Source organism: Nymphaea colorata, chromosome 8, assembly GCF_008831285.2.
Source record: "Nymphaea colorata isolate Beijing-Zhang1983 chromosome 8, ASM883128v2, whole genome shotgun sequence".
NCBI lineage: Eukaryota > Viridiplantae > Streptophyta > Magnoliopsida > Nymphaeales > Nymphaeaceae > Nymphaea > Nymphaea colorata.
The window spans coordinates 4,036,603-4,051,685 of NC_045145.1; the positions used below are offsets into that span (position 1 = coordinate 4,036,603).

The following is a 15,083-nucleotide window of genomic DNA, read 5'->3' on the forward strand; positions in this document are numbered from 1 at the left end:
TACAGTGTTTTAGGGTAAGCTTTGTAATAAGTTTTTATCAATGTTTTAATGTGTGAAGCATCTTCAGGCGCGGCCTTCTTCTTCCTCTTCTCGTCTGCAACTTCCTCACCCGAGAGCTCATTGCAGCTCATTTTCTGCATCCAAGGATCATGACGGTGATCTTCCCCTCTCCTTTGAATCTTCTCTGGTTCTTCTTCAACCGGAAGTTCACAGGCGTGAAGAACCGGTGGGTTCTTCATCTCCTTCGTTCATCTTCCCTGTTTCCACCGAGAACGACGAACCAGCCGCGGGTTTGGTGATCACGGCCAAACCGGGAGGGCTGGCTCGACAACAGGGAAGGAGACGCCGGACTGACTGTGTCTAGACGACCATTCCAGCCTCCGGCATGCTCAGGCGATGGATTCAGTCAAAGAAACGCGACATCGGGTGAGGAGGAAACGTGCGCAGGCCTCAGCAAGCCGGTGCGTTCTACCTCTCGATCGTGCTCTCCATTGACCGAATCTTTTGGGGCTTTTACTCCCACTGCATTCCTCGAAAAGTATACTGCAACTTTCCCTTTTGAATTTTCCGATTTGGTGGAGAATCGAAGCCGGAAAGTTAAGAACAAACAGGTGGGTTCCTGACAGGCTCCGCCGCCGACCTCTTCGTGTTTCCGGCGAATTTTCCGGCGATTCGACCGTCCGATCATCACAACTCCGGTGCCATTCTCTTCCTAACATCTGTGCGCCTCTACCCACCAAGTTTCGCGAAGATCCAACGGTGGATGGCGGCGTGAGAGGTCTCGAAATGAATCTGGTGGAAATCGGCGGCGTTTTCACAGAATCGCCGCCTGTCACCACCACGACCCAAGAATCGACTAATTCTTGGGATTTCCATGGAATCTGGTGATGTTTTAACTTCCATTCTCTTCATTTTTTAGTTATACATCCATCCATACTGGTTTCATGGCTGTATTCCTCGTCGTTCGCCCGATTTGAAGCTCGAAAGGACGAAATCTGCTGAGAACGCAGGCGACGAGCTTCCTGGACGACGTAGAACTCCGGCGGGATTTCGGGCTCAACGAGTGGGCCTTCTGGTGCTCGGTTGGCCCTCATCTTTTGGGCGTCTAATCCTCTTGGTGTTGGCTTCCTCTCAGTCGAGTTTCACGATTTTAGGAGCTCTCTACAGATTATGGAGATTTTTTGAAGCTTTGGAGGTCTGGCAGGTCATCTTCTCCAGAACCTGTGCTGGCAGAGTTCGAGCGGGCTTCTCCTTCGTCGAACCCAGCTGCAGACGCGTCGGGCTTCCTCTTCCTGAAGATAATCCTTTCCCTGAGCGTGCTGGTGTCCTCTGTACAGCTCCAGATCGACGAGAATCAGCTGGACCTCGCTGTTCTTCCCTGGGAGATGCCTTGCAGTCGCAGACCACACAATCGCGCGTCTGCCTGAACCGAGGCTCAGCCTCAAGCTTTCCCGAATCGAACTTCTCTTCAGGATAAGCACCGTGCCTGGTGCATCTCTTCCCTCTCTTCTGTGCTTTTCTGATTCATCTTCCTCCCTGTAATGCGTTATATCTCTTACTGTTGTGAGGAAGACCCGAAGGAGCCAGCGAGGGTTACTGCGTACAGAAACCCTCGGGAAGAACAGGGAGCTGCGGGTTTTCGTTGATCGGTGGGGTGTTGCTGTCGAGATTTTCACCTTCACGAGCTGAGTGGGAATCAAAGACCGATTCCCTGCCTTCGTCTGTAGCTGCTGCTTTTGGCTGCGAGGAAGACCCGACGACAAGAGTTGCCTTCGAACCAAAAGGACGCGGGGTTTCGGTGAAAACAGAGGTCTGAGAACGCTTGACATCCTGAGCAGAGGAGAACAGGGGACCCAGACACTTGCTGTTCTGAGCGAGAGGGAGATAGAAGCTCGGCATCCTCGACACCCACTCGAGGAGACACTGCTGCACCCCTCCCTTTGACGCTCCGATCAGGCTTCTTCCTGGCTATCTTCAGTTGCTGTCGTGGAGCTGCCAACCGAATCTTCCTCTGTTCACTCGAGTTGCTGTAACAGGGGCCGCTCGGGAGATGACGCTTACCCTTGCGGTTGTGTGCTGCTGAGACAGGACTGCTAAAAAGGGGAACCGAACCGGGACTTACGCACTCCTTCTCCCAGCCGAGCTTTAGGCTCAACCCACGTGACAGAGTGGGCTGATTGCTGAGTGCCTTGACTCGGACTTTTTTGTCAAGGCGTGACCCCGGACTAGCTCCGGGAAGGTTGGTGTCGATTTCCCCCTATAGAGCGGGGAATGGGTGTTTTTGCTTGAGCCCGCCTTCGAAGGCGTTGCGGCCGACCGAGGTCCTTTTGGGCACAAGTGCCGAAGACACACCTACGGGCTACTTGACCACCTAGGGGTTACGGGCGTGGTTTGCTCGACTAGGCATGCTTGAATGGTTTGGTTATGTGAATGTGATGCGCGTTGAGTGAGTGCTTACTTGTATCGCATCGGTTGTACTAGCGTCGTCCCTCATTGCGTCCGTGTTAGGAGTTGGCCTTTGGGGTTTTGGAAAACCATTCCAGTTTTCACGTCCTAAGGAAAAAATTTTAGCTGGGGTTGCATGTCCGGCATGGATTGAGTTGTATAAGTCTCATTATATTGTTTTCCGCGTCTATCTCAAGAGATCTTTGGGAAAGGAGTTCGGCATTCGGCAGCTAGTTTAGGCGGTCCGACCCGGGGTCCCATCAGATTGGTATCAGAGAAGAACAGTACGAAGATTAGTTTTAATTAAATAGTCAGAATTAGATCTCAAATCTGATTGGAAACCAAATGTGATTCTTATCTTACTAAGGATTAAGGTGGGCATCCGGCCGGGCGGTCCAAGTCTCAAGAAACTTGAAATCAAGCTCGCCTGAAGCTTTTGCCGGACGGCTCGTAGTTATTGGAAAGGATCCGACTGTCAACTTCATACCCACCGGATGGACGATTGAATGTGTCTACCCCTATTTGAAACCCTTGACCATTCATTTTTTAATATCTCATAAACAATTGATGATGTGATAAGCGCTTCTAAAAGAGACATCAGCTACACACAAAGAGTTTTTTGAGAGAATCACTAAGACACACAAAAACTGTTTAAGGGAGTCATTAGTGACATGCCAAAAGTTTGTACGCTATATATATATATATATATAAAAAGAGAGAGAGAGAGAGAAATATAAAAAAATGAGTTTTAAACACTTATGTGGGGTCGAGTTAGGCCTTAAATACCTGACTCGAGCCCGCTGATCAGCACAAGCCCCTGCCATCAGGGATACCCGACCGTTGCCCACCCTTACTAATGACCCGAGTACGAAAATAACGAATCGGTTCTGAACAAATATCCGATTAAAACCGAACCATTTGGCGCCCGAAGTCGCCAACGAGGGCCCGGGATGGGCATAAGCAGGCAGCTCTGGGTTCCGGATCGCGTAAATTTACCGGGAATCACCTGTTCGAAAAATGGCGGAAGATGACGAAGGTCCGCCGGAGGCAGTCGAGATTGTCAAAGTCGTTAATCGGAGTGCGGAGGTGTCTGCCTCAGGGGTTCAATCTCTTCCGGATGATGTTACGAGCTCGGTTGGGGTGACCGTAATTACTGGCTACCTCGGTGCCGGTAAATCGACGGTAGGTACTTTTTTGCAACTTACATATAGGGTTTCTTGTGCAATTACCTTTTCATTTCTAGTAGTTTTCTGAATACAAGTCCGAGCTATTGGTACTCTTTTTCTGGTTTGAGTATTTGCAAAAGCTCTTTTTAGGTTGAGCTACTGGTCGTATCGAAGTTGGTTTTCTTGATAAAGATGGAGATTATGTGAGAATTTTCCGTCAAAGTGATGGACAATAGTTTGAGAGCTTGCAACTTATTATCTGAAGAGAAAATTCTTCGGTAATTGAAAATTTGAGTCTGACTGTAGAGTTTAACACATTCGCCGCTAACAATAGGGTTTTTTTTTTTTTTTTTTTTGGGTGACCAAGGAGTTGGACTCTCTATGTCCAATGGGCGTACAGAAGGAAAGTTCGAAGGGAAAAAAATAAAACGTTAGAAGAGCTTGAAGACTTACGATTCTCAAAGATGAACCCACCTCGATCTTACACTGTAAAAGCCCAAGGAACCGTCATTTTGTTCTTTAACTGAGGCTGCACAAAACGTCGAGCCTCTGTTCCAGAAATTGGTTTGAGAAAAAACAGATTCACCAGTTTGCGCTCTTCTTTGCAAGTGTGTAAAGTGCGTTGTTAATTGTTATTATAGAAATTACCAATGAAAGGCACGGTTGAAATCATTGCCTGTTCCGATTTCTGTCCTTTTTTTTATTATGCTAAGAGAATGAAGCTGGTTCCATGGAACATCTACTTGTTCTGTTTTTGCTTTTGTTTAGCAGTCTTTCCTTGAGAGAAGGAACATTTGCTTCGATATTGCTGTCTTTTAATAACATGGGAAGTTCTTCAATTCTTTATCCTGTTTTTATCTTAAATGATACCTGAAAAATGGTGGTTACTTTCAACTTAGAGACTGGTGGACGTGAGTTTGCATCAGCTTAACAAATGATACCTCACGTTGTGACTTCAGCTGGTTAATTATGTACTCAACGCCCAACATGGTAAGAAGATTGCAGTGATTTTGAATGAGTTTGGTGAAGAGATTGGTGTTGAAAGAGCAATGATTAATGAAGGAGAAGACGGCAGTTTAGTTGAAGAATGGGTAGAACTTGGCAATGGCTGCGTTTGCTGCACGGTCAAACACAGCTTGGTTCAGGCCCTGGAGCAACTGGTTCAAAGGAAGCAGAAGTGAGTGCTTTTCATCTAGTCTCCAGTAGTGGCTGACATATACCTTGAAAAATTTTATTGGTCTTCTTGTTCCTAGACATTTTCACATCCAATCATGCGTGTTCCAAAATAAACACATATCTACACAATTGAGTGGTGTGCCTGGATGAGTACTTTTATTTTTCCAGGTGTTTTGGTGCTCTAAAATGGTCTTTTGGGAAATATATTTTTGCAGTCCCGGCTGTTTTTCCTCGACAAAGCGTGTTCTATGCTTGTGTTTTGTAACTTCTATTTCTCTTAATCAGCAAATTTTCACATTGGAGACTGAATTGCCTCGAAAGAGTTATATTGTTTGTAATTTAAAATCATATTCTATGATCATACTAGCTCATTGAAGTAATAACCGTTGAGTATTTATCATGGTGCTGGATATTACAGGCTTGATCACATACTGTTGGAGACCACAGGCTTGGCTAATCCTGCTTCAATTGCATCTGTGCTTTGGCTGGATGACCAACTTGAATCATCTGTTAGGCTAGACTCCATCATTACCGTGAGTTACTATTGATGATTTAACCGTTGTATTTTAGTAGTTTATATGTTCTTGTGTTCAGTGGCTTTCATGGTATATTAATTCAATGAATGAAAATTTCGTTTATCTTCCAAGAAAAGTAGATGTTCACAACTTGAAATTATGAGCTTTCTACTGCTTTTCTTATAAAAACATTGATAAAAGTTCAAAACAGATATTAAATGATAAAACAAGCCTGAAAATGTTTAAAATATATTAAGAACGTTCTTTGTGGAAAATCTTGTGATATCATCACTGATCACACACTTTCAAGATATTTTCATTTTTGCAATACAATTTTTTTCTCACAGCATTTTGAAGATATGGCAGATATGTGTGACAGTGATTAGAGCCTGCTGTTTCTTTTGGCATGTTAGTTGTCATGATTGCAGGTCAAGCATGGGTCACTTGAGGCAACAAAAGGCTAGTCAGTCTGGTCAGTCTAAGTATATATATGTACACACACACACACACACTCACACACACACACACATACACACACGTATGCACATGGAAGGAATTTTTTAATTGACCAACCACTAGGCTGATTAGTTGACTAGTCTGACGAAATGGTTGCTGGTTTGACAACATAAGTCAGTTGACGACTGGTGGGATTTTAACTACTAAGTTTGTCAATAGACTAAAATTATACTGTTTCAGGTGTTTGGTAATGGTCCACATTCCTAAGAGCTTGTCTCTAAATACATTTTGATAGAAAACTGTCAACCATGTACAACTGTACATTTTTTACTCATCAGTGTTCTGTGGCTTTTGTCCTTGTATATAATTGCTAAGACTTAAGCATTGAAGCCTTTATTCTTAGGAATACTTGAGAAAAGTGATGCAAAAATTCCCGGGAAAACATTACTTAAAAGTACTTTTTTGACATGGTCCTTTCTGATGGGTCAAGAGACATGTTGGATGGCATAATTGCTGTGTACATATTAATCAACGGCCATGTCAATCACTTCACTCATGAAAATCAATTCTGCCAATTCCTTCATTTGAGATAAGAAATTCAACTAGTGGAGATATGCAAATAATTGATTCGTTAGCTAATGTAGTGTTTGGTACATGTGGCAAACTAGTTAAGAGTGATGACAAAGAAAAGGGAAACCAAAGGGAATAGGTTGGATCCAAAATAAGTTCTTGTATAGAGGGTTACACAGAACATTTACTAGAGGTAATTCAAGACACTAGAAAGACTAATAGGGACTAGTTTATCCAACTCAGCCCAGGTTGATTGTCCATAGATAAATAATTGCAAAAGTCTAAGAATACACATACTCATTTACAGGTCTAGTTGGTTGACCAACAACTAAATGAATTGATTGACTAGTCCGACCAACTAGTCACTGGTTTGCAATGTAGGTTGGTCTATAACTGACTCATCATACTATTTGGGACTAACCAGCTGACTGGTTGAGATTTTGACAGCTAAGCAGTTTATGGTGTTTTATCAAACATGTTCAAGCGGTTATTTGAAATTTGTGGTGTAAAAGTAAGGCAAACATACAATCATCGATTTCTATTGACATCCTTTCACCCCGTACATCACAGAATTGGAGTTGCAATTTTTTTTTTCTGTCTTTTTGTTTTTATGGTTGAGATATGAAGAACTCTTGCACCACAGGACCTATATGTTTCTGGAACATTCAGTGCTGATATCATCAATGGGTGCTCATGGAAGTACTTTCCTAGACTACTTAGCTTTGTGTGCCATTTACTATTTTAAAGTTATTTGTGTTTTCTGTTGATGAGTTAAGTTATTTTATAGGTTGTTGATGCAAGAAACCTGCGGTTGCAGCTCGATGAGTATAATAAGTCACGGGCTTTTCCTGAAGCATTTCTTCAAATTGCTTTTGCGGTATAGCAATAATGTTTTTTGCTCCTTAGTGTATCATATTGTCTAGGAAACTTTGTGCTTCAGGTTCATATGGAAGAATGACAAAAAAAAAAACTTTGCCATTCCTTAAAGGCTTAAAAGCATAGGAGGTAGTCTAACTTCAGATGGCCCATGTATTAGGAAAAACCAACTTTCTTTTTCTTTTGTAAATTTTTATTTAATAGTTTTATTCTGGAAATTTTTAATGCTTGAACTAACTAATTCTATGTGTGAGCTGATATTTGTGCTTCTACAGGATGTTGTAATTCTTAACAAGGTTGACCTAGTCTCTGAGGAGAATGTTGGGATTATAAGTTCAAATGTGATTGAGGACTTGGAGAAGGAGATTTCTACTATCAATTCAATTGCTTGTGTAGTGCGGACAGTTCATTGCCAAGTTGACCTCAATTATATCTTTGATTGCAAGGCCTACAATGATATGGTTAGTCATAGTTCTTTCTTGTAACACTTCATAAAGCAGTGGAGCACATAATATTATTTTACATATTTTTGAAATATCAAGTTTTGATTTTGGGAAAGGAGGTTATGTTTGGGAGCCTTCGATCATCTGAGAATATGATATATATGAATCTCATTCTAGAATCCAAGGCTAATCAAACTAAGGAACTGAGTTCAGACCTAACTGATCTTAGGGTGAATGGCATAGAGCTTATTACACATGAAGGGTAAAGGACGGGTAAGCTAAGCGAGATTCAGTTGACCTGCAGCAAAACTTGACTGCAAGATAGAATTTGCATTTGGCACGGTGGAAAGAGGTCAAGCTAAAAAGCACCAGATCTATATGACTTGAAATTCTCACACTTAATGCATGCATAATTTCTTCATTTAAAAAATCCATGCATACTTCAACGCATTTTTCTGGACATTCACATTTTAATAGGAATGTATATATGCATAATGAATGAACTTTCTGTATTAACTGCAGTCACAGTTGTTGGACTTGGTATTTTTTCCATTTGTACAATGCAAGTTTCACTTTGTTAACATGTCTATTCAAAAGTGCTTTCATCTTTCATTCTATTCTATGTAGTCATGATCCATTTTTCTCGTAACAATAGTTTTGTAGTCTTTCATGTAAAATGCAGAAATCCTAGACCATCTGAACCAATTCGTTTGAAATTGTTTTTTTGTTTTCTAGCATGTGGCTCATCTGGAAGCGCTGTTGGAAAAAGCCAGAGATGATTCTAGTAGTGCCCATGACTTTGAAGTAAAAACCTTATGCATTTGCGAAGAAGGATCAGTTGATTTAAATCAGGTATGTGCAATTATGCTCTACAGGCAATCTTCTATACTACATATAAAGGAGAAATGAGCAACATCAACGGCCAAAATTGTTGTGGAAGTTACAAAGGCTGTAAACAATGAGAAACTTTTACTCTGGGCTGTAAATAAATTTCAATTTCTCTTAGGATTCTTATATATAAGATGTTACCTTCTCACATTTGGCACTTGACAAGGTAGAACTGGGAATTTTCAGAATCTTTGATGTGGTTTAGCATGAGCTGGCCCAGCTCCTAAGTCCTGTCCCACGTAAGAGGAGCTCTCTCTCTCAAATAGGAATTTAGAAACTAAGAATCACCTATGCAGTTAAGTGCAATTAATTTCCTATTTCTCAATAGAGAATAGTTGTGCCTGTATGGTGAGAATAAACCTTTTTGAAAATTAAAAATTGATGAGGAATTATTAACTGACTGCATGAGATGCCAACCTTTGAGAGCATAAATTTTGCCATTTCCAGTTTCTTTGTCGATCATGCGTTGATCCAGAGCACCACCACCGAGGGCTAACAGGAAGCAGATCTAGTTCCAGACAAAGGCAGATGCATAGAACTTTCCCATTCTATGTGATGTCAGTTTCTACTAACGGCAAGAGGGGTAGAGGATCTGTCAAATCAGTTTCCAGACATGGACACGATGGGATAGGTAGACTTGGGAGGGCTAGAACTGACTGGGTGGGGGTATACATCAATGCCGTGAAGAATGAACTGCTGATACTCCGATCACAACATACACTTCTTCTCTTATACGTGGCTGAGCTTGAGTGAACTAGTTGCTGGTCTGAGACAGAGGTCAGTTGATGACCACAATTTTCTAGTATGGCTAGTTGATCGGCTAGTAGCGATTTTGACAACTAAGATCTGTTTAGGAAGCATTTATTGTTATATAAGAACTGAAATGCCACTATTTCTGTTTGTAATTTAAAGAAGATGTGCTGGGATGTGTTTTCAGAGGCCTCTGTACTGACACCGACACTAAGTTTCTTCATTACTTATCTGAGAGATAACTTATCTCTTAGATAATAGGAGGCTATTTCAGTCCTTGTAACTTGTGCGTACATTTATTAGGCAGGTTTATGGTGAACTACCATGGTAACACAATGCTAAATTAAACTTTGTCATCCTTACCAGCTCCTAACAACATTCATGATCCATTCATACATGCACATAAGAGAATGGTAAAGAAAGTGTCCATCACTGTTATTTTATGGAAATGAAAAGTGGGTTTTTTTTTTTTTGAATAACTGATAATTTTTTTTTGCATTTTTGCCTGTTGCATTTTGCATGTGGTTTCACTTTTTCTGGTTTTTCATCTCACATTAGAAAGAATTTTACTTTGGACAGACCAAAGGTATTTTTTTCCTCTGTTGAGTAAGCTAAGCATGAAGCAATCGAAGTCACACGGGTACTTCAGTAAGGTCCACGTACCCATGTTGCCGTACCGGTACCCAAAATGGGTACTTGGACACACTCGGGTACCTTTAAAGTCAAACTGCTTAATTTTAATTTGATTTAATTTTTTTCCACCTTACTTTTCATTCTATTTCTTGAGTTATTGTTCATTAACATACTAATGTTTTTATTTATATCATTTGTTTACTGAAATGTTGCTTTCATTTTGATTTTTTTGTGTTATTTTGCATCATACCCATACCCATGTGACTTAGGAAGCAATCATTCCCTGTACTCACTGCTGTTGGTTATGTGGATGTTCATTTTTTTATTTTTTGTTTTTAATGCTACACTAACTGGTATCCTGAGTCTGTTACAAAATGAATCACTAGAGAGTCCAATGAGCTTCCTATTTAGTTGCCTATTTTATATTTATCTGTGAGAGAGAGAGTTATTAATACAAAACTCACATTTGGAAAAGCAGATAGGGATGTTAGGTAAGTGACATTCAGGGTTGTTCATATATCAGCTGAGGCCTTGTTACATTTCTTGAAGGTCCGATTGTGGATGGAGGACATTCTGTGGGAAAAAAGACATGAGATGGATATCTATCGTTGCAAAGGGATATTAAATGTCCATGGATCTGAACGACTGCATACACTGCAGGTTTTTCTTTCCCTTCTCTGCTGCCTATATTGCTATGAGTTGGTTTGACTACTTCAGTAGAAAAGCCAAGTCCATCTTTCTTTTCTCTAGAAGGGAAACTAGTATCATCTGTCCCTGGTGTCAACCAAGTCAATGGCCTCTTTGTAGTAAGGTCTTGCTTGACTAAAACTGTTTGGGTGGCTTCAGATATCCCATGGAAATAATCTCTACCTTCTCAGTAGTTCTTCATACAGTCTCTATGATTCTACATTGATGTGTTTATCAGGCTGTCAGGGATCTATATGAGATTGTTCCAGCAAGAAGATGGGAGCATGGACAGACCAGGTCAAACAAAATAGTATTCATAGGTAACTGCATATAAACATTTTGTTGTACACTACTTGTTATTTCTTGTCCTTTTCAGATGCTGTTAGGGACATCCTTGTTGAGTTGTCTCATTCCAGTCATATAGAGGTTTCTTTACATTGTGTTGTTCCTGTTGTTTCTTGTCCTATTAGGTCGAAGATTGGATGAAGATGTTCTTAGGACATCTTTGAAGAGTTGTCTCTTACCAGTGATGTAGGGTTTGTTTTTCATACACAGCAAGGTTAGTCATGGTAAGCACCTCTTTCTCAATTCTCACAGAAACTTTTCATAGATCAGATAACGAAATCATTGAGAATGGTTTCGCTGGGTCATTTATTAATCTCCTGGTCTCTAATGCATGCTCGATGTGGACTATAGGTAGATTTTTGAATTCCTAGTGTGTATACTGAGGGTCAATTTTATTTCGTCTACATTGGATTTCATGACGCATATCATCATTTCTTGTGTTGAAATCAGAATTTGGGGTTGGCATTTTACTTCTGTTTTACGTTCTCCTCCTTTGTTGATTGATATTGAATGGTACGTCATATCTGAATTGAACTGAAGATCCTCAGGTTTTAGGATCTGTGAATTTAAAATCAGATCCTCTCCCTTCTGATCTTACGCTTTGTTTGGTTGGAGGAAAAGAAAGAGATGGAAATGAAGGGAATGGGAAGGGAAGGGAAGGGAAGGGAAGAGAAAGGAAAGGGAAAGGAATGGAATGAAAAAGAATGAAAAGAGTGATTAAAAAGTTTGTTTGGATGGAAATGGAAGGAAAGAGAAAGGGAAGGGAAAGTAATGGAATGGAAAGGAATGGAAAAAGTTGATTAAAAAGACTAAATAGCACATGGATTTAGAAAGGAGGGAAAGAAAAGGAGGGGTAGTGTGGGAATAAAAAACTCTTCCACTTACCTTTCTTTCCTTTCCCTCCCAATCCATCCGATTTGGGAGGGAAGGGATTTACACTAAACAATCCCTCCCTTTCCTTTCTTTTCCTTTCCCTCCCCTTGCAGCCAAACACATTTTACTCTTTTTCCTCCCTTTCCCTCCATTTCCTTCCTACCAAACAGGCCCTTAGAGCGGACCTACTAACAATGTAAAGTGGTGGAGAATGGGTCTTAACTGTGGATCTCAAGTGCAACTTGAGATCATTAGTTTGACAAGCTGTGAATTTGATGTGGGCTCCTGGCAATAATCAGCAAACCTCGTTGGAGCCATAGAATTAAGGTCCTTGTCATTCCAAAGTGCATTTTAGCGTCTCCTTACGTGTTTTTCTCCTTAATGCAGTGACTTGCTGACAAATTTGAATGGGATATTACTGGACCCTACAGGGACGAGGGAGTAATTCTTTAGAATGAGATCTCACAACCCAAATGAAGACTTCAACCATATCTTCTAAGACATCAATCTTTGTCATTTGTTTGTTGGATCTTTGGGATAATTGATCAGGAAAGGGGATAATATTTGAGGAAATGATAATTCTTTCTCAGCACGTCGGTTTTAGATGCTTTAAGAACACATTCTTTCACCATTAGCTTTTAAGGGAGAGTTTGGGTTTCATTTTTAAATGGTATTTCAGAAGATCTGAAAAATATCTCAGTATGTATGATATGTAATTCATCTTCATGGCCTGGCAAGATTATAGTATCGTAGTAGGTTTTGTGATTGAATGAACGCTACGATGCATATGTCAACTGAATTGTCCCAAATGCAGATCGATTTTAATAGGGTATTGTAGGAAAATTGCATCTGATAAACAATGCAATTCAATTCCAAAGCCAAATCTGTCAAGAATGAAATCCAAAATAAGTTTACGTCCAACTTATATTGTTGTGGATTTACGTTAGTTTTAGAAAGTTGCATCTGCGTCCACCTTCTAGTTTTACGTCAGTCTACTTTCAGATTGAATTTTCTTCCATATCCTGCTATTTAGATTTAATCAGATTCAAATTAGATTCAATTTTCCTACCATGTATCAGATCCAAATCTCTTATCATACCCTGGTAATCACCTTCACTTTTCTTGCTATACCCTGCTAAATGAATCTGAATTTGGTCTCATAGTTGTATGAATCTAATCCGCTGACATCCTGCTATTGCTTCAGACTGTGGGGCCAAGTTGGATCCTTAATCTTTGGTTTTCTGTGAAGTATACAACAAACCCGCTGGTCGTCCACGGTAACTTTTGGCAATTTACCATATGTTTTGATCCTACTCGGGAGGAGTATATTGTTAAGCTAAATAAGTCAATGCTATTATAAGACTGTTAGATTGGAAGGTCAAGATGATGTCTTTTTCCTCTCTTGTTTTAAGATTCTTAAATTGAAGGGTCAAGATAAGGTTTCTTTTGTCCCTTGGAAATGTCGATGTAAATGTAAAATGCTATTTTTTTATTCTTAAATTCCAGTTCTGGTGAACGCTTTTCAACCATTTAATATGATTGCAATGCTGGCAAGTAAAATGCCAATTGTGAAGATTCTCTTGGAAAGAAAACCATTGCAGGTGTTGGCTGCTGCTTCGGTTGTTAGATAAGCAGCCAAAATTTCTCTCGTCTAGTTCAAATAAACAGAGAACCACTTTTTCGAGGAATAGAGAGGTAAGAAATCCAGGTGCAAGCTGTCAAAATGAAGCATCCAAGTCTCGTAGTTATTTAAACTTTTTTAAACTCAAGGTTTCCGTGACTTGCTCTCTCATCTAATCACGAAAACCAAAATTGTGCTGCATATCCTCAAATTTCCTTTTTCATTTCCCTTTTACGTAACAAAATTTGTTTTCAAGTATTGAATATATTTTTCTCAAAAGTCGGTTTTTAAAACTCACCCTTCAGAAAAGATCTACTAATCTGCTGAATCTAAAGAGTTAAGATGGTCTCTGAGCAGGTACTTTTGAAAATTTGGTTTCCTAAAAATCTATAAATTATGTGTTCAAACGAAGAAACGTGGGCAGTTGTCAAAATAGCTGACGACTGATAAGGTTGAAATGGAAGAATAATAGCCAGTGGCGGAGAATAATTAACACATGCTCAAATAATGAAAAACGAAAAAGTCGTAAGAACGTATTTTGTCAAAATCAAAATGTCTTTACGAATTCAAAATTGACATTTGTGCCTGTAAAGCACCTTGATCACAATGAAGAAACCTTTATCAGTAATTTTGAATACAAGAAGAAACTAAAGCATCACTATTTAATAACGTATTTTGTCAAAATCAAAATGTCTTTACGAATTCAAAATTGACATTTGTGCCTGTAAAGCACCTTGTTCACAATGAAGAAACCTTTATCAGTAATTTTGAATACAAGAAGAAACTAAAGCATCACTATTTAATAACGTATTTTGTCAAAATCAAAATGTCTTTACGAATTCAAAATTGACATTTGTGCCTGTAAAGCACCTTGATCACAATTAAGAAACCTTTATCAGTAATTTTGAATATAAGAAGAAACTAAAGCATCTCTATATAACTACAATCATTGGTCTGTTTAGAATAATCGCAGTTTTGTTACTTTTGTCTGAAGTCTGATTTTGAGCAAAAATAAAAAGGAGGATTTTGGTATCCAATCATAAAAGAATTTGTACTAGTGTTTTTCACAAAGCAGACTCTATATATTGCTCTGTGAAGAAACTAAAGCATCAACCTAAGAAAATGTTTTCCAACTACAAGTGTAAGATTTGCGAGGCTTACAAAATATTATTTGCATTTTCAATAAATAGTTTTTATGCATGTACTAAGTTGTTGGACGTGAAGATTGCATCACTGGGATTAGACTTTTGAAAGGATCCTCATAGATGCAAGGCTCATCTCTTATCTATTAAATCAAGTCAACGGTGAAATGCCTGTTTATGTTTAAAAACTAATTTTTTTCAGTAACAAGTTTGCATGAAGGATTTAGATGAGCTTCACTACCTGGTATAGAGGCCAAAAAAAGATCAGGTTGATTCTTTCCCAACAAAATTGTATATATAATATTCTAAACAAACATGCATGATGTATAGAAGCCAATACCATATCCACGGCAACTTTGTGTAGGAGCAGCATGCGGGCACTTCAATATTCTACCATGGCAAAGTCTGAGATTTCATGCATTAAGAAGGTCTGTTGCATTGGCCAGGCAGTAAGCACTGGAGCTTACCGCACACTAAAGTGAATATCTGAGACACGC

General features: G+C 39.7%; 1 protein-coding gene across 5 annotated transcripts; it reads left to right on the plus strand.

Annotated features, from left to right (window-relative positions):
- The first annotated feature begins 3,317 nt into the window (after window positions 1-3,317).
- Window positions 3,318-13,357, plus strand: LOC116259216 (uncharacterized). 5 transcript variants are annotated; one of them, XM_050079238.1, is made up of 10 exons: window positions 3,324-3,627; window positions 4,571-4,788; window positions 5,206-5,320; window positions 7,116-7,205; window positions 7,480-7,665; window positions 8,383-8,499; window positions 10,468-10,578; window positions 10,844-10,925; window positions 11,076-11,164; window positions 13,028-13,357. In XM_050079238.1, the coding sequence occupies exons 1-9, from the start codon at window positions 3,463-3,465 to the stop codon at window positions 11,138-11,140; spliced, it is 1,149 nt and encodes a 382-aa protein (XP_049935195.1). In that variant the 5' UTR covers window positions 3,324-3,462; the 3' UTR covers window positions 11,141-11,164; window positions 13,028-13,357. The 5 variants fall into 5 exon arrangements, with proteins under 5 accessions (XP_031492776.1, XP_049935195.1, XP_031492775.1 ...); XM_031636915.2 differs by lacking the exon at window positions 13,028-13,357 and adding an exon at window positions 12,211-12,549; XM_031636914.2 differs by having other exon boundaries at window positions 3,326-3,627; window positions 11,076-11,174.
- The last annotated feature ends 1,726 nt before the right edge of the window (window positions 13,358-15,083 follow it).

Coding starts and splice junctions, on each gene's coding strand:
- LOC116259216 (XM_050079238.1), top strand. CDS start 3,463: ATGGCGGAAGATGACGAAGGTCCGCCGGAGGCAGTCGAGATTGTCAAA. Junction 4,789..5,205: donor CTGGTTCAAAGGAAGCAGAA/GTGAGTGCTTTT, acceptor TGGATATTACAG/GCTTGATCACATACTGTTGG. Junction 7,206..7,479: donor TTCTTCAAATTGCTTTTGCG/GTATAGCAATAA, acceptor GTGCTTCTACAG/GATGTTGTAATTCTTAACAA.